Genomic DNA, 26,072 nt, shown 5'->3' on the forward strand with positions numbered 1-26,072 from the left:
TTGATATTTACTGTATGAGATTTCCTTTTTCCATGTTAAACCTCTGATTTCTGTCTATGAATTACTTTTATTTATTTATATTTTAACTTTTGAAACATATTAAAGCATTAATCACTCTAAATATACATATCAATTTCAACTTTAAAAGTATAATTTGGCTTTTATGTGGTAGCAATTTTAAATAGAAGTCGTTATGTTTAGGGAAACTCTTCTGTATGTCTTTTGAAATATGAATATTTTCCTCAGAAATATGAACTAATTAAATGATTGCATGTGCCTTCTCTGCATAAATAAATTTAAATTAATTATCAATCACTGTAATGCAGTGTTTCTTGAGTGAGGTTTTTCAAAACTGTAGTGTTCTAGAAGAAATTGTTAGGATTTCCAATGCAAATTGCAGTGAGTAAAATAATCAGTACTGCTTATCAAATCAAAAGTTACACAAGGGTTCTTTGATGTAAATGTGATTTCAAAGCTTCTGCAAGGATAAAGGTGTATTATTCAAGTGTTAATGTTACTGTTAACACTTTGCGGGCCGCGCATTTATCGAAGCAGCGTTACGCTGCCGCCAGTTCACGCAGGTTCTACTGCTCACCAACAGTGATATTTATGCAATTTTTCGTTGGTATATAATTATTATTAAAGAAAGCACTAAAATAACTGTTACAGTAATTTTATTCCAATTATATTTTTTAATTAGTACTAAAACGTTTTATTTAAAAAATTTAACTCCTTGGATCCATAGTTCATTTTAGTATGATAATTCTGAAAACATTTTCCAACATGCTGAGAAACGTTGCAGGAAGAACACATGTATGCAGTGGAACTTCTTTTCTAGGCGGCAGTGCAGACTTTACAGGCCCTTTGTGGGTTTTGAATTCTCCCATTACCATTAATACGTGTTATTCTATGTTTTTTCATATCCGTAGTAAGTCTGCCTGGTGGATCAAATCTCGGCGATCTTTTATCACATTGAGCAGCCGATCTTGATTGTTGCTCCTCTTCATTCCCATTAATCCAAGCTAGTGCAAGGTTTAGTAAAAATTGTTTGAATCTAATAGATTTTCAGAATTTTTTATGTATATCTGGAATGTGTTGAGTAATGCACAGTTTATGAGATATAAAACCTTTTTTTTTTGTCCATTTTTTTGTTTTGCGAAGTATGGAATAACATGATAGGTATTGATTGGCGTGATCAACACCTTTCATAAATTTATTATACTCTTGTATGCAAATTGGTTTAATGCACTTCTTTTTGGTTCTTTTACTCACACATTCGACCATGTCTGCTGAATGTATCGTAGGAATCATCAGTATCAATTTTTTGGCCGAATTCCATTTTTGTACCATAATTTTCCCTTTTCTATGAAATTCCATTGACTTATTTTTTAATATAGCAGATTTTAAACAATTTGGCACTCCTCTGTTTACTCTAATTGTGCCACAGATGTTTGTTTTATGCTTTAGTAACTCCTCTGCAACCTTTACACTATTGTAATAGTTGTCCATATATACATCGGGCCATAAATTTAAATATGGCGATAGCACGGACAATATTCTCGCAATTAGCGATTATCCTTGCGCACAATATATTTCTAAATTGCATATGTAACCAGATGTCACCTCACACACCATATGGACTAAAATTCCATATTTTATAATTTTCGCAGGATTATATGTACGAAAAGATAGCCTGCCCCTCCATGGAATGATACCTTCATCCAGCGATAATTCTTTCTCGGATTTATAAATGGTTTGAAACTTCTCTACCAGGTACGAGTAAACTGGTTTTATTTTATCAAGTCTTTCTTGGCAATGCTCATTATTACTAAAGTGCCAATACTTCCATAACTGCCGAAATCGGTTCCTCGGCATAGTATTCCCAAAAATAGGTGTATATAATCCTTGGTAAGTAGACCAATAACCGTCTTGTTCTGGTTTTCTTACTATTCCTATTAGGATAACAAGTCCCAAAAGTTTTTTCATTTCTACAGCATTTGTATCAATCCAAGCTTTATTCTTTGTTGATGCATTGTTGTTATCATTATTCTGCTGATTATGATATAAGTTTGTTTGTGTGGCAAACAAATTAAATAAATCGTCCCCAATGAACAATTCCACAGTTGATAATATATCTGGCGTGTATGGTACCTGTAACCCAAACCGTTCCAGCAAGCATGAAAGTTAGGTTTAAAATCAACTTCTGATCAATGATTTGCCACAGAATTCTCTTCATCACTTTCAGATTCACTAATTATTGGTTTTCCCTTATTTTTGAATCATCTCACAATTATATCGCTCCCACTGACCGAATCACTTTCACTATCATAGCAATTATCCTCTTCTGATAACAGATCAGCATATATTTCCTCATCGAAGAGCATTTTGAAGGATATCTTTAAATCTAACATAAGTTTCCAATATTTGAAGGCAGCGAAAGACAGTCTCAAACTAACAAAACAAACGTCCACGAAAAAAGATTTCAATAATAGACAGTCTGGTGAATTCGGAGAGGAAAACAGTTGAAACCAATGTTTCCTGATCATCAAATGTTTTGCTATAGTATGTCTATCTATACAAACGTCGATGTGAAGCATCGTCGTTGGCGAAAATAGGTCACGCGTACGTGACAGCGGCTGATAACTGTTGGCGAGCAAAAGTAACGCCAGCGTGACAGCGGCACATAAAGTGTTAAATTACAGTTGATAGTTGATGGAAATTTGATTAAATGATAACTATTTTAATTTACTGTACTTTATCAGTGCTTTAATTCTTCGGGGGTGGGCATATCTCTTTAATGCAAAATAATCAAATTTTTGTTACTTTACAGGGAACAGTTGAAATAGCTGATCAAGTTGAAGTTTTATTGTGGCTTTCTGAAAGCACTGGATTCATAGATATTGGGAGAATTGCTGTGCATGGATGGTCATATGGTACAATGCTATTTTAAAATTATTCAAAATTTCCACTAATATTTTTTAATCAGTGTGCGATGTCTGCTTTTCTTTTATATCGATCGTTAATGAAGTATGATATGAATTTTAATAGTATTTTATTTAATTGATGTCTTTTTAGTTCTTAAGCTGTAATAATTGAATTACATGTAAAATATCACATCATCTAGTTCAGTACTAAATTTTTTTTTCAATCATGTCCACTTTTTATCATCAAGATTTTTTAACCCCATAATACTAAATATAAAATAAAGATATGAAAATTAATATTTTTCGATAAATAATTTTTCTTTGATAAATAATATATGTACGAAAAGAAGTAGTTTTAGATTTGTTTCAGATATATAAAAATTAATGAAACAAAATCACATTTTAAAGCGACTGGTGTGCTTGTTATTTGCAGTACAAAAAATTAAATCTTAGTGTAATATTTCACACTGTTGAGTGTACAGCATCTTCAACATTTTCACTGTTAACCGGTATATGGATTAATCTGTCTAAAGTCAGTCAAAATCTATTTGTGATTCCAATATACCTTTTTATATCAAAAATCACATTTTAAAGAGACTGGTGTGCTCTTTATTTGTATCACAACAAATTAAATCATTGTGTAATATTTTACACTTCCGAGTGATTATTACACACTGTGTAGTTAACAGTGTGTAATAATTTTTCAAGTTGTATCTTTATTTTTCATGATATTAAATTGCCAGTATTTGAAAACATTTCAAGTTAATAATTCTCTACCCTTTCTACGAAACATTGAGCTTTTTAATAAAACATTTTTTTTTCCTTGAAGTGACGAGTTGAGATGATTTAGTTCCTCAAAAATATCTGATAAATAGCACAGCTTTGATAATCTTAACTGATGTTTAATTTAGTTTGTTTGATAATGACAAAACAAAGGGCTATCTCTCTGAGGGGAGGGATGCCTCTGTAGAGAACTTTCTAGAGGAAATTGGTCTTATCCACGTTCTACATGGTAAAAAATCATGAAAAAACTCCATGCAGACAGCCTATTAGCCAAATTTTAACCTGGGTCGAACTAGTGCTCAGTGATATTACTGCTCGGCCGCTATTGTCTCCTTCATAATTTTGGATAAAGAGCAGAAATATCAGACTTTATTTTGTTAAAAATGTAATAATTTCATAATTTAATAACAATTAAACTTCTACTACTTGACATCCGTCCTACTTCTGCATGTAATAATACATTTTTTTTATTCAGAGTCCATGTCTTTACAGAGATTTGAAAATAAATAGCTGTTAAAGGCATGCTTTGACAATTTTTAGGGTCCTGAAGCATAACAATCAAATTTGTTGCTTATATTTTTTGTTGCAACAGCGCTCTGCTACCCAGCTGGTGTAGTGATTAGTGATGCTGACTGCCGTACCAATAGGTTCAGGTTCTAATCCTGAATAAAGCATAAATTTAGTAAGCATAATAGTTTCTGTACAGCAAAGGAGCATTCACACAGGGAAAAAGGAGCAATACACAGGGAACCAAAAACTCTCTTAATAAGTTATGGTAAGGAAAGAGATGTGGGAAACCCTAAGACCAACTCTTCAGAGGCCAAAAGCCTTCAAAACTGGGTTGGAATTGCACATTTAATGCAGTGGGACTATACCTGCACTACCAATAGTGAATTTCTAGTATCCCTTCCACTTCTACCTGTGCCTGCAAAGGTCTGTTGATGGATCAAGTATGTAAAAGTTGCGTAATCGTCACTTTAATGCTTTAACAAATAATTTAAAACCAATATTTTCACAACGTTATTGCATTTCATCATCTATGTATACTCTAATGCAATTTCTCCACTTTAAATAGTTAAAAAAACCTGTCCATTTTACTATTCTATGTACATCTTTAAGTTAATGATCTTATAACTTTGCTATATATTATTGTATTTTCTTCCAAAGGACAACAAAATAACACTTCTTCGTCAATGTTTTTCTTTATAAATAAATGTATCTGATATATACTAATCACTGAGCTAAATATAAGTTGTTTTTGTATGACTGAATTGTCAATTTTTGGCTTTCTTTAACTTGAATATAAGGTGGTGATAATTATTCTTTAACTTGGTGATAAGTTGCTGAAACTAATCCTTGTTAATATTAGAAATTCTGTTAGTGAGAGTGTCATTTGACAAGTGAATTTTCTGAATTTCATCACCATTTACTTCTATGTATTTCTACCTAGGAGTAGGAAATGCAAGATGCAATGGTGCATGGCTTTTTACTTTTAGCAATCAGATATGAATCTTTGCATGACAAAAATAAATATCTTTTATTAACAGTATAAATTTCTCAAAGTATTGTTTCTCTTTATTTGAAGATTTTAACTGTCATTCAAAATATTTTTTTCATTTATTGACATGTGGAAGATGCTTGGATTTAAAATGAATTTTTAATTTTGATGGCTTCATATTCTTCATAGCCAAAATGTTATTGCAAAATCTAACAAAGACGTAGTTTAGTACCACGACAACTATTGAAAGTAATGCCAAACTGGACATATTCTCTTCTTTGCATCTTAGGTGCCTCTTTCCCGATTACTAGATCCTTAAATGACTATCTAACATTGCTATTTGCATCACTGCCTTTATTACTAAAGTTAATAAAAAAAAATTTATCATAAATAAATCTGGGTGAAAAATATTTTTATCGTAAAATATAAATAATTTCTGTTACATTACTTATTCAAATAATTACCAATCTTAATTAAATAAAACATTAAAATACGATATTATATTGTTCTTTCAATGTACACAGGTGCAGGTTGGAAGAATACCATAAATTCAGCATTGGTTGTACAGGTGTAGTTTTGCTGCACTAATTGTCAGCTCCACCCCAGTTTTGATGGAGAGCAGTGCTGGGGAAGATCTAAAGGTCTCCCACCTCCCCTTTCCTACCACCAAACCTCTCAAGAGGCCTTTTTGCTCACCAGTATTTTAAATCACCCATGTTACATAAACACAGTATGCTTACAAATATCCATGCCTTCCCCGGAATTAAATCCTAGCCTGTCGATATGGTAACCAGCAAGCCAGCATTGGTAAACCACTATATTGATCACAGCGACTTGTAATGAAACACAAACTGACTATACTGGAAAAGCATTAACACTACATTGGTCACAGTGGGACAGACCTTATTCTTTGTACACATTTGCAGCATAGGTTGTGTGTTTGTGGTATGCTTTGATTCTGAAATAGCTTTAGTACTGAAATTGCAATGCGACATCACTATTATGATGCACTTAGTGGTATTTTTTAATGTGTAAACATAATTTACAGCTCAATTTGGCCGGTATTACAATTTTATAAGTGCACTAAATAAAAAAATGTAATATATGAATTGGTAATGAAAAGATTGCAATTAATGTTTCTTTAAATTCTTGTATCAAAATTTGATTTTTTCGATCCTAGCATTTCACCTTGTAAATCCAATTTGGGTTGTGACTCACAGTTTGAGAAATGCTGATATAGATCAAACTTGACTGAAAGTTCTGAAAGGATGGGAATATATTTATCATTATAATTTTAGTTATGGCTGCAATTCAATAAGTCTTGAACAGTTAGATATTGGAGGTATTAGTTCCTGTTTTGAATTTCCTTATCTAAGACCACGCAGCACATCAGTATACAGTACCTACCATTAGCCTCTTTTAACTGATATGAAAAACAAAATACCTGAAGCTTGAATATGGAAAATATAACTAAAATTCAACATGAAGTTTTTAAAGATGTGTAATTCCAATGTTGCCATAAAGCAGTCACACAATATGTTTCTGTTTGTGAGGCTACTTTATCAGGAATTTCTACAGAAACTAGAAACACTATTCATAATTGATGGTTTTTGTATCTTCAAAAATTTCTTTTAACATATGTTATTATAATGCATCACAAATATAAGCGTGATCATGGATCCAAATTTATAAGGTTGGGACATTTTTGGCTGTTCCATGCCTTATACCTTGATTCTTTCACTTGATCGTTTACAGGTGCCCAAATCGATCAGTTTCTTAATAAGGTTTGTACATGTTCAGATGGCTTCCTTATTACTTATAGACATAGAGATTTACTCTGCTCACATCCGTATATACCCACCAGCGACGAGCGGTAAAGACGCTGAACACTGGTAGTTCGGTCCGAGGTTCGAATCCCGCGAACGAACGGGCTGGCTGCATGGGCGTTTTCGTGGTTTCCCCCATATGTAACGTGTATACGAGCCAATTTCCCTTAGAAAGTCCTCCACGAAGGTATCCCTCCCCTTAGGCAGATAGCCCTCGTGTGCTTTGCCATAATTGAATAATCCCAATCCCATCCGTAAATAAAATCAGTTGCTATAGATTCACTTAACTGCGATTCATTTTCTCTCAAACAACTTGTCACTTATTAATTATGTTGAATTTGTCATTCAGTATTGTTAAGTGTGATGTACTGCTTCCAGTACTGAAAATCCTTGCCTTTCCTTTGGATACCATTCAGCAGCAGCATTCACCGTATTTTGTGATTAGCTCTTGTATGCGGATGGACAGTTATAAAAGGAATGTAATATGTTGGCAGCCTACCTTCATAAAATCATCTGGCTGCAGTAAAACTGGTGCTCACTGCTCATATGTATGCACTTTTTGTCTGTAAAACTATATGAGTCATCATGAATGTTGTATGTATGTGGTTATGAAACAAATAAACCCAGAAATGATTACTTCAAACGGCTGTATGCATCATTCTGAATTTTGTCAAAGTCCAGGATATTGTTGCATACTATTGATTCATGTCTTTGGAGTGATTGATGACAATGAAGAATCAAAACACAATTTATTCACTAGTATTACGCAGGAGAGTCTCAATGACACATTTGCAGTCATCAAAAACTACTACAGTCAAAAGTCGTTAATTCGGACACCCATAATCTGGACCTCAAACCTACAAACTTTCTGTTCATGCGTCGCGTTGATGCCTTCACGGCTGCAAATAGGCGTGTGCGCATGCTCAAAATATGTTTACGAATGTGCGTTTAATGTATAACGGACGGTATAAGCTAAGCTAAAATTATCTAATTCAGTTAATGTTGCAGATTGCGTTTTTCCTTAATCTTCGAATTGGATCCGGCTTATTATTTTTTGCAGACTGTTAGAGCAATTTTATAAAAGTAAGCTTGAACTTTCGATTATGTCAAATAGAATTTCTGATATATATTTACTAATATGTAAAGGATCTACAAATCAAAAGTATGTTTCGAAGTCCATTAAACAAAAAGTGGAATTGCTGTAAAAATGGATTTGTTTATCTAACCATTCCGAAATCTGTTTATCAATTTCATGCTGCTCTGCGTGTTTGTGGGGGGGGGAACGTCGCGGCGTGCAATGAACTGGAAGTTGATCTGTCAGCACTATCCTTATCTTCACGGCAGATGTTTTTATTTTATTTGGCTTATAATTCCTTACTAAATGAAGTATTTCATCTCGATGTACTCCGTCTTTGCTATGATTTAAATCAAATTCCTCGTCATTATAATTCGCTTCTGATAGCAAATCGAAAACGAAAGAATTTCGATTGACAAATTAGTCGGTATTCTCGACACAGCAATTATAGGACTTGAACAGCGGAACTTTGTAACTGAACAAGAAATTATGTCTGTTTATAGAATTAAAGAGAATGTATTATCACATAAAAAACGAAGCAACTTAAACAACTTACATTGAAAGAAATGTTTAATAAAGTAAACAAATAAATATTAAACTTTTTTTTTGTAAATTTTGATACCCTTTTGATCATAAATTACGGTTTCATATTTTTAATTTTACTATTTCTGCATGCCATCTTACCAGATTTAAACTAATGATCTATAATCCGGAATCGCCGAAGTCCCGACGAGTCCAGATTAACGACTTTTGACTGTATAAGTATGCTAAAACAATCAGCAACACAGCCTTCAGGCTACAATGTTGAAGACAGCGTCACGGCAAAGCACTAAAATACAGCTCCCAAATCGGTCAATCGCTCTCAAGCTAATTTCTGAAGTCGAGACACTGCTACTGAACTCAACATGCTCTAAAGACTCTCCTGCTGCATGTACAAGCAGGGTTCATATAGCTTTTGACCTGTCTTCGAGAACATTCCCGGAAAACCATTAAGAATTCATTCTAGAATGTTCTCACTGTGTCTGTGGCATGTCATCAAATGGGGCGGTTTCGGACCAAATCTGGCAACCCTACCTTTCCTTGACACTTCCTGGCAATCCTAAACCCGCTTTCTGGGTTATATCTGGGCTAAGCTATCTTACGGCAGCTGGCCATTTCAAAACAATATGATGTTACAGGTAATGTTAAAACATGAAGAAATTTCTCAGACAGAAATGTTTTCTACTATTGCTTTACACCAAGAATTGAAGTATGGTATTTTGAATTGTACAAAATTTAAGTAATCTAAGCTAATTAAATGATTTTTAATTAATATGTTAATTTGTTTTTGTGCTCAGAAAAATCTGCATGTGTAAAATAATTGCTGAAATAATACTAACTGTGAAATAATGATTAGGTAAATAAAGTGAATAGATTACTTAATGATAAATAAAAGATTGTTATATTTTTGGATTTTTATTACATATAGTTATTTTAATTTGTGCTAATTTTATGCTTTGATGCATTAAATAAAAAATAATGTTTTTGTAGGTGGCTATCTTTCTCTCATGGGCTTAGCTCAGAGGCCTGATATTTTTAAGGTGAGAATATTTAATGACTTACTGTGTCATAAATTATTATTTCAAGATAATTTATGTAATCAAAGATCCATATAATTTTTTTAGATTTTAACTTATCGTTAAAAAAAAAAAAAAAAATTTCAGGTTGCAATAGCTGGTGCCCCTGTAACAACATGGATGCTTTATGACACTGGTTATACAGAAAGGTATATGGATACACCAGCAAAAAATGCTACTGGCTACACAACAGGATCAGTTTTATCTTATGTGCACCAGTTTCCTGATGAGTTAGTACATTTTCATGCTTTTCCATGAGCTTTTATTCATACTGTATGATGAACACTTAGTGATTGCCATTTTATTAGTTTCATTGATTTCTTCTTTTCAGTATGATGTAGTGAACTTCATATCATTATCGATAATTCTTGCAGCTAATGGAGATTACTTGAGCAATCATATTTCCAGTGTCAAAATAATGTATAATTAATTAATTATTTCAACAACAACCAAAAAAATTAATTCTCCTTTTTTGGGGGTGAATGATTAAAAATGCTTTTATAATTGTGAAAAACATGTTTTTCATCAAGTCTTTAGATGTTTCTAAATGTATTAATCTAATTTATATCAGCATTTGATGTTTCATATTATTAAAAAATGAAACCGCAATAAACTTTTGGGTGACTAACTTCTTACACTATGGTTTTAAGGAAATACTATAAGTACATGTTCTTAAAATGAATTCTCAACTTTCATGATCTCATTTGTGACATTATAATTTTTATTGCACTTTGTATGCACACTTTATTGCACTTTCTGTGCTTTATGTAATTTTTTTTTTTTTTTTTTAACTTTTATTTTAGAGAGAACAGGTTACTGATAATACATGGTTTAAGGGATGAAAATGTCCATTTTGCACATACAAGTCAGTTGATAAATGCTTTGATAAAAGCAGGAAAACCTTATCAGTTACAAGTAAGTTTTGTTCTTGTTGTTCTTTTGTATAGCAGACGTAAATGTCCAAAGCTTCATGTTATTTTGAATACATAAGCAATTAGATTAAATACATTGAGTATAAAACATAACATTGTATTAATGAGGCATCTGTTATAAACATACCAGTTCACAAATATGGGCTTTTATTCAGTATTTGATGAAACATCTTTTGTTATAGAAATTAAAATATTCTTTAGTGTATTTTTTCTGCAAGCATTTAATTTAATTTTTTACTTTTCTTTTAAGTTATTATTTCTGATATAAAATATTACACATGTATGCCCAAAGGTAAAAAGACAGCATTTGTATTTACCTATTCTTTATTTTATTTTGAGCATATGTTCCAGTATTTAATATGGTTGTACAGATGATGCTATATATAGTTATACAAGCTATTTTAGAAATATATAAGCTAAAATTCTAGAATGTTTGCCACGATTTTTCAACTTTTTCTTTTCTGAAATAAAGCTAAAAACATAAAATGAAAAAGATCCAATAATGTAATGTGTTTTCAAAATTCAATTTCTCATTGTAAATATCAACTGCAGTTTTCATTTGAACCTAGACTTTTATGTCATTTTATGCATATTCCTCATCATATATATATATCAGAATTACTAAAATGATTTCTTGAATCAGTGCTATGTAAAGATGTTTTTAAATTCCTTTTCGTTTTAAAGATCATTAGTTCGGATATTAGTTTTAAACATTTCTACTTTATCATTTTGTTGTTCTTTATTGCTGTATTCAGTTTTATATTTTTGATTAGTTATATCCATTCTTTCGCGGATGAGAAATTCCTTTTCATTTAAAAGATTGTTTTAGCATTAATTTGAATATTTATATTAAATGGTTTTACTTTATCATTTTGTTTTCTCCTTTATTGTTCTATCTAGTCATATTTTTGATTATTTATATTCTTTCTTTCCCAGATGAGAAATTTTTATTATGCTTTATGAATTTTTGTAAATTTAATGCACATAGTCTTTCTTACATGCAGTTTATGTATGGTGATTATAAAAATTAAAATTTTTAACTAGATTTTAATTAATTCTTTTCAATTCATTCTTTCGCGGATGAGAAATTCCTTTTCATTTAAAAGATTGTTTTAGCATTAATTTGAATATTTATATTAAATGGTTTTACTTTATCATTTTGTTTTCTCCTTTATTGTTCTATCTAGTCATATTTTTGATTATTTATATTCTTTCTTTCCCAGATGAGAAATTTTTATTATGCTTTATGAATTTTTGTAAATTTAATGCACATAGTCTTTCTTACATGCAGTTTATGTATGGTGATTATAAAAATTAAAATTTTTAACTAGATTTTAATTAATTCTTTTCAATTCTAACTGTTTGCAAGTCATTGAATTCTTGTGAATTGTTTAAAACATACTGCAGTTTTATTCAAGCAATGCAACATTTCCATTAACTACTTGTGTGATTTGTTATTTTGAATGAGAAATACACAGACTACAGTTCATAATGCCAAAAGCATGTAATAAAGAATGAAATGAAAAAGTAATAAACATTTTCAGTTTTGCTATTATGGAAATTATCTCAGATTTGTAATCACGTTATCGATATATGAATTGCCTTAACATTTTAGATCATAATATTAATAAAAAATCTAGCAATTGAAGAGTGATTCTTCTTATAAGAGTATAGTTATTAATTAATTATCATTAATTGAGATCATTTTATATAATATTTGAAATTTTTTTCCATCATGTGATATAATTATCTGCTTGCTTTTCAGATTTACCCAACAGAAAGGCATAGCTTACGGCACTTAGATGCTAGTGAACATTATGAGACAACACTACTAAGTTTCCTACAGCAGCACCTCTGATTTTTGGAAATTATAGGCTATTTTTTAATTGTTTAAATCATGTTGCATGTTCTCTCATGACTTCAGTTTTTAATGTCTCTGAGCAATAGATGTATGAGTTGAAGTCTTGTTGAAGGCATTTGACCATAGCTTTTTTACCAAGCCCAATTTCAGTCATTACATTTAACAAACTTTACGTGAAGCCTACTTTTTTAGTTTCCCTCTTTGTAAAAATTCAGAAGAAATGGTTAGTTTTCTAATTGTATTATATAATAAAGTATATTGTTATAAATTTGGCTGAAACTTGAATTTTAAACTTGTATTTCCATTGCTCTCAATTATCCATTCTTGCTACATATACATTAATGGAAATAATAGCTGATGTATAATTAACAACATGTAAAATAATATATTGGGCTTGATTTGAAGATATGCCTGTGCCAATTCTGAGGGTCTCCTTTCACTGCTCAGGCTATAAGGAAGCTTGAAACTTCTCATTCTAAATGTAATGTTTATAAGGCTATTTATTAAATAGAGTGTTATTTAAAAGTGTAAATTTTATTTCACACTTTCTTACATGATAACACTATTCATTAAAAAATTTTTAAGGTTCTATTTTTATTCTGAATTGTGTGTATTAAATAAATTGTGGCTTAACTTTAGTTTTTGGCCCAAAAGGGGCTATTAGTCTCAAAATAGGATTTTGTGTTAGTTAATTATAAATGATTTATCATTTTTCAAATTGTTGCCATCAAATATTACCGCTGTTATTTTTAAAGAAATTAAATAAGGAAGAATCTGCTTGTACGTATGCATGTTCCTTGCATTCTGATAAAAACAACAGTATTTAAAGCCATCAGATTTTGGATAACATAGTCCTCCGCCCGAACATGTGCACCTGGAAGTCCAAATTTTGAATTTGTTTTATTATATTTTTCAAATTTTGTAAAACTTCAATAGTTTTTTAATCAACAAACATAATGCAACAGGGGCAATACTGTTTAATTATTATTATTTATTTATCTTAACAAATTCACCTTTATGAAAGCAGTGTGTTTCCATTCAGTAAAGCCTAAGTAAGACACTTTGAAATTTAATCTGGAAGGTTGTTGAATAATGAGGATGAGTGGTATATACTGAGTAAGTGATTTTAATGCACTAAATACAGTTCTTAAAACTTTTTCTGCTTTTTAATGTTATTAACTTAAATAAACATGTATTAAAATAATGAGATGTCTAATTAGAAATATTCAATATTTTTAAGAAATTACAATAGCTGGACTCGCTAAAAGCATTATACAATTTTCTTTTTTTATGATAATTATTTTAGGTGGTTAGCGACGTGAGTAGGTAGTTTTTAAAGAAATAATATAGGGAATGTAAAAACATGGCAACCTTTAATGTTGAACTGAATTTTATGTGATGTGAGTGCAAAGAATATGGTATTTAATGAGTAAAGTTAGCACATAAAATGTTAATCAAAAGACAAAAAAAAAATTGTTACCCACGTTACAAGGAAAACTGAATATTGATTTGATGAACTGAGAAAAGACTGGAGAAAATGGGAAACTATATGCCATTACTTTTACGCCGCATTGGAAGTTCTAAACATATGCTGCTATGCAGCTGTGGTGTTTTTTTTTTTTTTTTTGTTTTTTTTTTTTTTTTTTTTTTTCCCCTGCTGAACATTAAATGTTATATAGCATAAGTGTGAAGAAAATGGTGCGTAATAATGAAGCTTTAAAAAAAAAAAAAAAAAAAAAAAAAAAACAGGTTTATCAGGACTGAGTACAAGAGCAAACTGTGAGCCCAGCGAGAACATAATAAAACTTAATAAACCCTTTTGGGTGTTTGTTTTAAAATTTGAAACTTTCAGATTTCAGACCTTTCAGATTTTTTTCTTTTTCTTTTTTTCTTTTTTTTTAAATATCATAATTGGGCCAGAAATTATTTAATCATTAAAAAATGTTGGAAACATTTTTCATGTATTTCTGATAATTAATGCATTTTGTTTTCATTAAAAGACAAAATATGCATAAATAAAATAAATTTCATACCTTTTGTTACTTTTATAAAATGATGTATGTGTGCGTGTCTTTGGAGGGGATATAAAGTGCATGAGAGGTTTCAGGAATTAGTGACTTCATACTCCTTCGTGACATTCTCCATGTTTCTTGAAGAGTTGAGTGAATTTGATAAAGTATCAGGTAAAATAAGAAGCCATGAATGTATGGATGACAGAATGAAACAGAGAACCGTCAGTAGACTAGATGAAGGCCAATTACAAGCGCAGTTGGTTACAGAGCTCAATGTAACGTTCTGCAATTTGTGAAAACAGTTTCAGGACACTGGATCTATATTGAGAAGACCAGGACAAGGTCGACCAAGCTCATGACAATCTGAAGATAGACTGTATTTTATTTCAGACTACTTACATAAATGTAATCATAAATTCTTCAGACAAGGACTGAACTATGCCAAAGGTAATTTCAGTGACTCGCTTGGATACAGTGCAACCCCTGGAAATGTTAGGATTCATCTGGTCGCTTGTCATGGTGTTCAAATCCACGAATTCAACATGTCGACGACGGAGAGCTTTTGATTTCATACTTCAATTCAAACTTGAATCACGGTTCAAAACAAATCTCTGTGACTACTTATTTGTGTAACCTACTATATTGCACTATTTATATGGTTCAAGATTAATTTTAAATCAAAAGTTGCCAGTGGCAGAAGCGAAATTTTTGCTCATTTCGCATTCGAGTTGTAACATATACGACGAAGGACCACAGTTTCACGACCTAAGTCTCTTCTTGTTCATTCCAGTGTTCTGTTTTGCTTCCTACCTTTATTTTATATTTTTATGTCTTCTATGTACTGTATTTCAAATTGCAGCTTGCACTAGTTGTTTTACATCTGCTTTGTTAGTCTTATTCATTTTACTTATTTACTGTATGATTATACTTAATCCTAGTTTCACTCACAGGGACATCATTTTACTCTTCTCTGAGATTAGCTTTTTCTGTTTGACTATGAGACCATGGTCTCTCCCTTTACCAACTTTACCACTTAATGTCTTTTTAACAGCTAGCAAATATGTAAGTTAATTAATTCATCTTCTGGATATTAATGTGTATTATCTAAATTTCTCTTTCATACATTTTTAATATTTCCTTTTAGTCTTATGTAAATATATTTTTATTCACCTTTTCTTCTTTGTTTAATTGTTTTTACAAAGATTACGTTGTGTTAATTATTTTTAGAAAGTTTGCATTGAGTTAATATGATTAAAGGTGAAAGTGTTGAAAGACAATTTTCTCAAGTGAGAAAATAAAACTCGCTCTTTTAAGAATATATCTCAATTTTAAGATTGATTTTAAAACTTGACTGTACAGTCAATTTCTTACTGAATTCTGATTACAAATCTAATTTTAATTAGTATTTTTTTCTTTATCTAACTATTTATTTTTAATTAAAGTTTCAATAGAAGTTTTAAAAAGTTTTTCCTGTTGGTTTCAGAATCCTATCTTTTGTACCAATTTTGCACCTTTTAGGACTTACTTTCTCGGCACTATATTTTAGTTTTGCTAATGAAGTCAAATTGGCAAACCTAAATGTCAATATAGTAATGATCTTGTACTACGTATTTATGGTTGTGTTCTAATTGAAAGTGCTTGAAGTTTTTAATTATTTTTTGCGAGTTTTATTTTCACTTAAGATTTTGTAATTTTACTTAGGTTTTCAATTCTTTGGATAATGTTCTCTTTGTTTAAAGGTAAAATTTTGCCCTAAAGTATTTCATTATTTCACTTACGTTTTCAATTCTTTGAATAGAGTTCTATTTACAGGGTCTCACAAAAGTGTTCGGACACTTTAAGAATTTGGAGAAAAAGCACTGTAATCCGGATTTGAATTTGAATATAAAGCCCAATATCTTTTCATATTATCTCCATGTGATTTTGAATAAAACCAAACTTTTTAATTCTTAATACTGACTTTTTTTTTTTTTTTTTTCTAAAATTGAAAATATAAGGAGGCATAGATAAAACACGTCACAAAAGTGATCGTACACCGAAACATTTTCGTAAAATTTCATAAATAAAATTTTCCTCTACCACTTTTTTTAAATTTTTGCATTTTGGTGACATTTAAAAATTGTTTAGCTTAATTTCTTGCTCATTTGCTTTGTTATATTTCATTTAATATTTAAAAATGTTTCATAGTCTTAAGGAAGCAAAGAACAGCATTCGAAAATTGATCATATTTTTATCACAAGGATGGAAATGCGATTCAGGATATCACTAAATTAGTAAATTTATCCTATTCTACCGTGCAGTATGTGATAAAATGCTATAAAGAAGAAAATCAGATCCAAAATAAAGTAAGAAGAGGTTGTTCGGCAAAGAGGATTCGACGTGACTCTGCGTGGTAAAGAGTAATTGTTAGAAAAATCTGTGAAAAATCCACGTTTGAGAGTTGTAAAGATTTCTACAGAATTTACTGAAAATTTTTCTACTTCAGTTTCACTTAAAATTGTTCGAAGAGTGCTCAGATCAGTTGGATTAAATGGGCACTCTGCGCGAAGAAAACTTTTTGGAAGTGAAAAAATAGAAAGCTTGGGCATTTCTCCTCAAAATTGATGGTAAATAAGCTTTAAGCGTATTGGAATCATGTTTTATTTGCAGCTGAAAGCAAATTTAACATTTTTGGTTCCTATAGGCACATACATAATTGTATGGAGAAGGAAAAAAAAAAAAAAAAAGGAGGAGTTTAATCCCAAGATCTTGGTTGGAATAGTGAAACATGCCAATGGAGGTGTTCTAGTATGAGTGCGCATGTCAACATCAGTTTTAAATAATTTAGTATTTATCAATGGCACAATGAACCATGCTCTTTATTTAAATATTTTAAAAGATAATTTTAAATTACCCGCCCAAAATTTGGATACTGGAATCAACTTTATTTTTTATTAGTGTATTGATCCTAAGCACACGGCTCTCAACGTTCGCCTTTTGGGTGTGTATAAATGTCCGCAAGTTCTGAAAACACCACCTCAGTAACCAGATTTAAACCCAACAGAATATATTTGGAGAGAATTAAGAGTATGAAGACACAACAATAAAACAAAAATGGAACTAAAAACAGTAATGATTGAAGAAATGGAAGAATATTGATGCAGATATTAGCAAAAACAAATGTTTAACTCTATGTCCTGTCGTAAATACTGCAGGATATACCACAAAATACTAGCTGACAGAAATACTACAATATTTACTAATATGTGCATATTTCTTTAAAGCATACGAAGCCTTTTGTGAGGAAACTTTTCTGTTACTTTATTATTATTGATTTTCCAAAAAAAAGTTTTAATATGTTCATAAAATAATTAATGTGGTTATTAAGAGCAATTTATAGATATTATAAAAAATTTCCATTCTAAAATATTAATTTTTATTAATAAATAAAGCAATATTTTACTGAAACTTGTAAGTGTCCGAACACTTTTGTGAGTGACTGTATTTAAAGATGAAAAAATTTAATTAAAATTTACTTTGTTTTTTCCCTTCGTTTGGGGAAAGGCCAGAAATTTTGGGTTAACTATTATAATTAAAATACAATGAAATGGTTCATCGGCTAATTCTGGATACAGAAAAACAAGGATTTTTGTGGAAGAGAGATTTCACTTGATTTCAGTGTTCCTCCTCCTGACAACGTGGCATTGAGGTTAATTGAATTCCTCTTCTATTTTGTTCTTTTCCCTTTGGATTTCTTTTTTTTTTTTTTTTTTTTTTTTTTTTTTTTTTTTTGGGTTATTGCGTGTTTGAAGTGTTTTGTTTTTAACATTTTTTAAACTATTTTTTGCATTTATAGGATTATTTGAAATTTATTACTTATGAATTTCAGTTTTTGGTCTTTGTGAAAAATTGGTTCTAAATTTCTTACTTTATAGGTAAGCTTAATGTGGGAAAATATTAGGCATGATTATATTATATTTCAAAAAATTGTTTTGCAATTATATATATATATATGCATACATACATATGCACATATACAGGGTATTTCACAGGTTGCGGAGAAAAGAAAATATTTGAATTATCCTTCCTTTTGAACTCTCTGACATGGCGTTGTTTCAAAATTAATTTGTTACGGCTTTTTAAAATGCCGTACATCATTTTCAACAACCCTGAATAAATGCTAATGATGTCATGAGAAAGGCTATGAAATTAATTAATAAATAGAAGAATGAGATAAAAATGTATAGAATATACATTTGCTAAAAGTGGCAATGTATCTAACCGGATGGAGAAAATTAAAAACAATATAAAGCAGAAAGTTGGAAATCAAACTTGATACAAAAGCAAAGTAATAAAATAAATAACAATTGATTATTCCATGGTCTTTGCCAAGGTGCAGAAGAAGAAGGATTATCAACAGAGATAAGTTACCAAATTCAGAAACGTAAAAGTGTGTCATAATTTTTACAGAATTTTTCTTTTTTTGTGTGTCGTGGATGATCTATTACTAGTTCAAAGGGGCATTTTGCCCAGTAAGACTATGGTTTCGTTTTGGATTTTGCGCTGATTCACTATGAATGTTAGTTCACTTTTCGAATTGTTGCCACCAAATATCAGAGCTCTGCATTGTATTTAAAGAAATTAAATAATGAAGAATCTGCATGAATCTATGTTTCTTGCACTGTAAAAAAAACAATGTTACCTAGAGACATCAAATTTTGAATAACGTAATCCTCCACCGAATATGAGCATCTGGAAGCCCTAATTTGGAATTTGTTTTATTACCTATTTCATATTTCGTAACACTAACGAATGTTTGATTAACAAACTGAAGGATAACACTGTACGGGGGGAAATTGAAAGGTTTCAGATTTTAAACTACGTCCAAAGGGACGCTTTTTAAATATTTTGTGCATTATTTTTATTTATAAAATAACATGTTCTTTGCACTTAAACCATAAAATTCAGTTCAAGAGCAATATGGCAAAATAATTTTGAAATGAGCATATCTTTAGAATTTCCGACACGCAGTGTCGCGTGCTGGAGATAATTTTTTTTTTTTTTTTTTTTTTTTTTTTTTTTTTTTTTTTTTCTGTACAACGTTGTTATTGCTAGCTTTGAAATCCTTGAAGTTTGTTAATCAAAAATTTGTTTAAGTTTTACAAAATAGTCCCTTTGGGCATAATGTAAAATCTGGCTTTCAGAATTTTTTTATTTATTTATATTTTATTTTAAAGGTTTTTTTAATAAAAAAATTACCACATCCATTGCGCATGCTGTCGTATTGTAAGTGATTAATATGTTTTATTTTACAACTGGAGGAACCGCAGTTTGAATAACAGTGAGGACACAGTTAATTTTTCACATTTCCTGCATGGAAGAAACCAAATTGCTTCTTCAATGTAGATATTTTTGAGTCAAGATTCAAAGTCTGAATTTTGGATTTCTTACAATTCTGGCTCGTTTTCGCTATTTTGTTGTTCCTGTTCGAAGCAGAAGTATTTTTCCTTAGAAAAAAGTGCTTTCTGCATTCTCATCTCCCAATGATTTGATTCAAAAAGCAAGAGTTTTCGTATTGTGGATATGTCTCTGGAGTTAGTGACTTTTAACCAGGGATAGTATTACATTCGAATCCTCGAGTTTTACGACTTCTGCGAGATTCGAAAATTTGAATCTTTAGATGTTTTTCGTCATTCGAATCTTTCGATTCCGAATTTTAAAAATCGATAATCCTTCTAACTTAAAATTTTGGTAAGGTTTATTTTACATAAAACATTAATTAAAAAAAGGGGGGAAGCAGTTGTTGCAACTTTTGTGGACATATTGTTTTTTAACTGATTGCAGTGATGAACACAATGGTATCTGCCAAAAGGAGGAATGACCTGTGGAAGACTTTTAAGGGAAACTGGCTCATATCTACGTTACACATAGGATACAACAAGAAAACTCCCGTTTGCTTGGATTCGAATCACCAACTGAACAATTACTGCTTAGTCACTTTATCGCTCGGCCATTGGAGGCTAACTTCCATGGACTTTGCACCACCAATACCACTGTTGGGTGTCCTGCCTACTACACTCTTAATTTTTTAATTTTTAGAATTTGATGTCTGTTGTTTATCTACATTAATGCCTGTAATAATCTTCCTGTCATCTGAAATGCTTTGATTAAAAAATATTGCAGAAAGAGCTGCGAATTTTTACTTAAATATATCTTCCATTTTATTTTATTTTTATCAAATTGTATCGAGAAACGAATCACAAAATTCAAGAGTTTTGATTGTATTCTTCATTTAGTAAATTTTTTTCATATCTTCTTCATAAATATCACTGCATTTTTTAAAATCTGTATTCTTAACTTTGTTGTTCATTAAATGTAGATTTCGAATTTTACCTAATTAATGTATTTAATTAATATATTTTAATTTGAAACACAAGTTTTCTTCTTTTTTTATTGTTTCGCTTTTTAATTTTTATATCAAAGTTTCGGGAAATTTACTATTCGAAAGATTCAAGAGCATTTTAGAATTTTGATTCGGTCCATATTTATTTTAATGTTTGAGTTAAAATGAGATACATGTGAATCTTCCTTTCATTACATTTAGAGATGACTGTATAAGAGTTCATAATTCTAATTTCATGTAATATTAATAAACAAAAAAAAATGTATCAGTGAGAGAAACACAATATTACTGAATTAGTATATTATAAAGAAATAAAAAATAATTATATAAAGATACAACAGATATTATAAAGATATAGTAGTAGATAATAAGGTATAGAAGAAATACTGCAGAATATTAGTGAATAATAAAGAATAAGTATTAAACATTTTCTATTAAGTACGAGTAAGAAACGGTTAAAACTCGTACCCATTTCTTTCGTACAGATTTTATCTATGGAATAAACCAATAAACTTCATTCCAAAATTGAATTTTCTCATATTTTAAATTAATTCTGTAAATATGTCATCAAAGGTAAGGTTCATAATTTTAATTCATGAACTCTTCTTATAATTTTGTAAATATTTTTAAAGGTATCTAATGAATGTAATAACTACGATAATAAAATATACTCGTATACATACATTTGATGCCATTAGAATGCAATACTGATATTTATTCTCTAAGACTGAAATAAAACCAGTTTGTCACTCACTTAAAAGAAATTATGATTCAAAAATATCATAGATTTCTCGTAGTATTGCAAGTACTTGACTTGGATATTGTGCTAACATTATCTATTTTTAAATTCAGGAATACTGAAACAGTTTTCAGATTAATTTCATGTATTTTTAAATAAGTTATTATTGTTATTATCAAAAGAATCTAACACCATAGTTTGAGTGAGTTTAAATTTAGATCATCTACTTCAAGAATTAAGATATACATATGAACTTGCCAGGATTTATATATTTTTAGCTATTGAGTAATTTTATGTTAAACAGCTTTACTGTCGTTCTCTTTTTCAGTTTTCCTGCCAGAATACAAATTTCACGCGTATTCAAATGAAGTAGGGAAACTGGCTTGTATACACATTACACATGGGGGAAATCACGAAAATGCCCATGCAGCCAGCCCGTTCGCAGGATTCAAACCTCGGACCGAACTACCAGTGTTCAGCGATTTTGCCGCTCAGCCGCGCTTCAAATGAAGTAGAAAGAGATAGTATTTAAAGAAAGGTTTTAGATTGTTTAATCAAAACGTGTTCCGCTTGCTGAAGGCTATGTTACTAACTGAATCTTTAAATAGTAGCATGTTTCCGGCATTGCATTATTCTTGCAGTGCTCATTATGCTGGCTTAGGTTTGAGCCATCTTGCGCGTTATTGACTTTGTGTAAGCTTTGGCTAACTGACGAAATACTTAGCTTTGATTTAAATTCATTATTTTGCTGGTTTTCTAAGCACAAGGAGTGCCGTATAGTATTAAATTTCTGAAAAGGGTCTTTTACACCTTTCTAAAGTATCTCTGTTTTCGTACTGAACATAGCAATAAAGCACTTAGCTTTCAGATTGAGTCTCGAATTAGTTTACACTTCCAGAGAAGGTCAGACACTACAAACTCTTACTTGCCAAGCTTTCAAATTTTATATTATGCCCAAATGGGCATTTTTTTAACGTTTTGTGTGTAACTTTTATTTATTAATGTTCGTGTTCATTATCATGTTCTTTGTACATAAACCATAAAATTAAATTCAACAGCAATATCACAAAATATTTAAAAAGAGCATACGTTTAGAATTTCTGATACACAGTCTCGTGCGCTGGAGATTCCCCCCCCCCCCCGTACAGTGTTGACGTTGCTCGCTTTGAAATCTCGAGCTTGTTAATCAAAAATCCGTTGAAGTTTTGCAAAATATGCTATCGATAATAAAACAAATTCCAAATTGCAAATTAGGGCTTCCAGATGCTCATATTCGAGTGGAAGACTACGTTACTCAAAATCTGATGTCTCTAGGTACTGTTGTTTTATCACAATGCGAGAAACATACATACATTTATGCAGATTCTTCATTATTTAATTTCTTTAAATATTATGCAGGCTTCTAATATTTGGTGGCAACAATTTGATTGACTTTGAAAAGTGAAATGCCATTTTGTAGTGGATGACGCAAAATGCCAAAAGAAAATTGATAGCCATTCTGGGCAAATTACCCTTTTGTGCTAAAAGCTTAATAAGAAAGAATGAAATATGCTGTGAATTTTAAGGAATTTCAAAGAATTAAATTTCTTAGATTTCACAGCTGCTTTAAAATGCAGTAAATGCTAAATATAAAATACTGATAAGTAACATAATGCCATAAATTATGTATTTATATAAAATATTTTATCACTTACATACGTTAACAAGTTTGCAAAGGTAATTTATTTACAAAATACATAAGCCATGTGTGTTACCCTTTTTAATGAGAAATATTTATATTGATGAATATACGTAGCTAAAATCAGTGAATAAAAATGAAAAAAAAAAAGAAAAAAAAAATCTGTTTAATCACAATTTCTAATAAATAGGTTGATTAACTGCGACAATACATTAGAAATAAGTGGCTGCAATAAAGTTTGACTTATAAAGCTTCATTTCTAATGTTATCTAAAAGAACAACGTAAGTGATAATTGTTCCAATAGTACCTAGAATGAAGTTTCTCTTAATGGGCACTATTTTCCAAACTGTCAATACAATTTCCTTTTTTATGGTTGCGGACAGTCTATGCTGATAGATTGTCAGACATTTCCTATCCTTGGGAAGCATCTCAGTAGTTTCAATAACTTTCACAGAAGCTTCGTAAACCAAAGATGCTGAAATGGTCATGATTAAGAATGTCAAAAAGCTGGTTGCGAACAGAGTTAGTACCGAAAGACGAGTTGACAGAAAGGGGTAAATTTCAGGACGGATGGCAACAGTCAAGGTAAAATACATTAGAGAAGCATTGTAAAGCGTGATTAAGAAAGCAAAAAAAGACAATTCTTCGTCAATATCGCGAATTGTGCATTTGAGGGAACTGTAGAATTGAAGATGTCTCTTGCAAGAGAAACTGAATCCTCTTTTCAACCGCTTTGCAAACTTGACAATTAGAAGTTTTAGCCTACGACACATTATAGTATAGAATATTCCTAAGTTGGTTACGGGCATAAGTATGTAGAGAATCAGCGTGATCACATAAAACATTGTCACTGTCATGGCAATATCGCGAGGAGTAGAATTTGGCAGCATGAAACTTGTAGTAAATTCTGACATTACACTTATTAAACTGAAAACGATAACACCTACATGTGCAAGAAAAGTAAATGATATCCAGATAACTACTGGTAGATCTCCATTGGGCTCATTTCGAAACTGAATTTGACAGAGATGTCGACTTATGCTTTTTAACTTGTTCATTTTTTGTGATAAAGAAAATCGAAGAATGACGGCAATAACTGACATAACAATATTTGCAAATGCCAACGTAGTATTGGGCTGAAACATAGCTTGTGATACCACACAAAAAATATGAAATACAGAAATCAAATGACAGAACATGTAAAAAGCACATTTAAAAAATTTTAAACACTTACAATCTTTAGGCTTTGCTTTAAAACTGACAATTGTGCTAAAATGGAAAAGTATAAATAAGTATTTATCTGCCGATGGTATTTTAACGTTGTTTTTCCTGGCATTCATTTTCAGCGTCATATTGTTTACAGTATATATTCTTTCTTAATTTCTTGGTAATTATTACATGGGGTTTGAGATCTGTATAAAATATAAAATCCTATACTTATTGGTTTACGATTTGAAGGAATAATAAATCAAAACAAACGGTATAAATTTATTCCTTGTTATATTCATATTTTAGAATATATCATAAGTTTTTACCATCATTAATTAGGATTTCTTGTCAATTATTGCACTAAAATTTAAGAATACAGTAAAAGCAAAATAATCTTGAAAATTTTCTTCTACTATTACCTGATGTTTGAAATTATCGAGGTATTTGTTGCTTGTTAACTATTTGCTGGTGTTTCTCTTTACAATTTGTCTATGCGAATAAGGCGAATTATTTTTCACTTATCTTATTTTCATATCTGCTTTAAAGAATATTCATTTCCAGATGCTCTACACAACTTGATTCCTTTGATACACTGTTATACCTTCACTTCAGTAGCAAGTGCACAATATTTTTCGTTTGTAGTACATTTCTGTATTTTGCATTAAATGTAAAATTATCTCATAACGAACGACCGGTGATAATAAATCTTTTTTTTTTTTTTTTTTTTTTTTTCCCAGAGACTACTAACACCTTAGCAGAAATTAAACCCGCATTTAGAAGAATTCACGAAAAGTAGTATTATCACTGTAAGCAAAATTACAAGCGCTCTTTTCACCATTCATCGATCTCATACTCTTATGAGGATGGAAAGTTAATTTTGATCGCTTTGAAGCCTCTCCCATTTAGTAAACAGTGAAGCCTATTATTCTCATTAAGATCAGGAATATTTCATGACAAGAAAAATATTTATACGCTTCAAAGACTAAATTTGTACATATATTTTTTGCATGTATTATTTACCTTACATAAGCTTGATATGCTGTCAGGTTTGATCCCTAAATTAAAGCTCTTTCTGTAAGAAGGATTTCATTTCGAAGTTCTTCGTGAATTATATGAATTTAGGCAATTGCTTTTTCTTTTCATAATAAAGGCGACGTATGTGTTTAAATATTCAATTTAGATCTATTTTACTCATTTTTATTTCCAAAAATCTGATTCTTTTCATTGTATAGACGTGTTTCCCTATAAAAGAAAAAAAAAAAAAATTTTTTTTTAAAGATTTTAGCCCATTATTGGGAAAACAGTAGAAAATTTTAAAAAGTTTATGACGTATTAATGGGATATATTATATTTCAGGCTCTTACGTTTTTTCCTAATTTGCTATGCTAAGGTAATAATCCACTGGGACTGAAAGTGTTTGATATTCCACGATGCACAAGACATTTTTTTCATCCGAATGGCATAGCAAATTACCAGTTCTCTGTTGTCATCAAATTTAATATTTTTGAACTAACTAATAAATTTTTGCCGGAAAAG

At 30.5% G+C, this 26,072-nt stretch overlaps 1 protein-coding gene across 4 annotated transcripts in view; it reads left to right on the forward strand.

The window, feature by feature from the left end:
* The window catches only part of LOC118191000 (dipeptidyl peptidase 9), a 101,966-nt gene extending 88,926 nt beyond the window's left edge, over window positions 1–13,040 (forward strand). For all 4 annotated transcript variants that reach the window (XM_085821035.1, XM_085821027.1, XM_085821043.1 and 1 more), the window contains 5 exons: window positions 2,831–2,933; window positions 9,637–9,686; window positions 9,810–9,952; window positions 10,526–10,637; window positions 12,420–13,040. In XM_085821035.1, coding sequence (XP_085677161.1) covers window positions 2,831–2,933; window positions 9,637–9,686; window positions 9,810–9,952; window positions 10,526–10,637; window positions 12,420–12,512 — 501 coding nt within the window. In that variant the 3' untranslated portion in view covers window positions 12,513–13,040. The remainder of the gene's footprint in view (window positions 1–2,830; window positions 2,934–9,636; window positions 9,687–9,809; window positions 9,953–10,525; window positions 10,638–12,419) is intronic.
* The last annotated feature ends 13,032 nt before the right edge of the window (window positions 13,041–26,072 follow it).

This window comes from Stegodyphus dumicola, chromosome 1 (assembly GCF_044657685.1).
Source record: "Stegodyphus dumicola isolate Sdum_Otavi_A_Nest chromosome 1, ASM4465768v1".
In the NCBI taxonomy this organism is placed as follows: Eukaryota; Metazoa; Arthropoda; class Arachnida; order Araneae; family Eresidae; genus Stegodyphus; species Stegodyphus dumicola.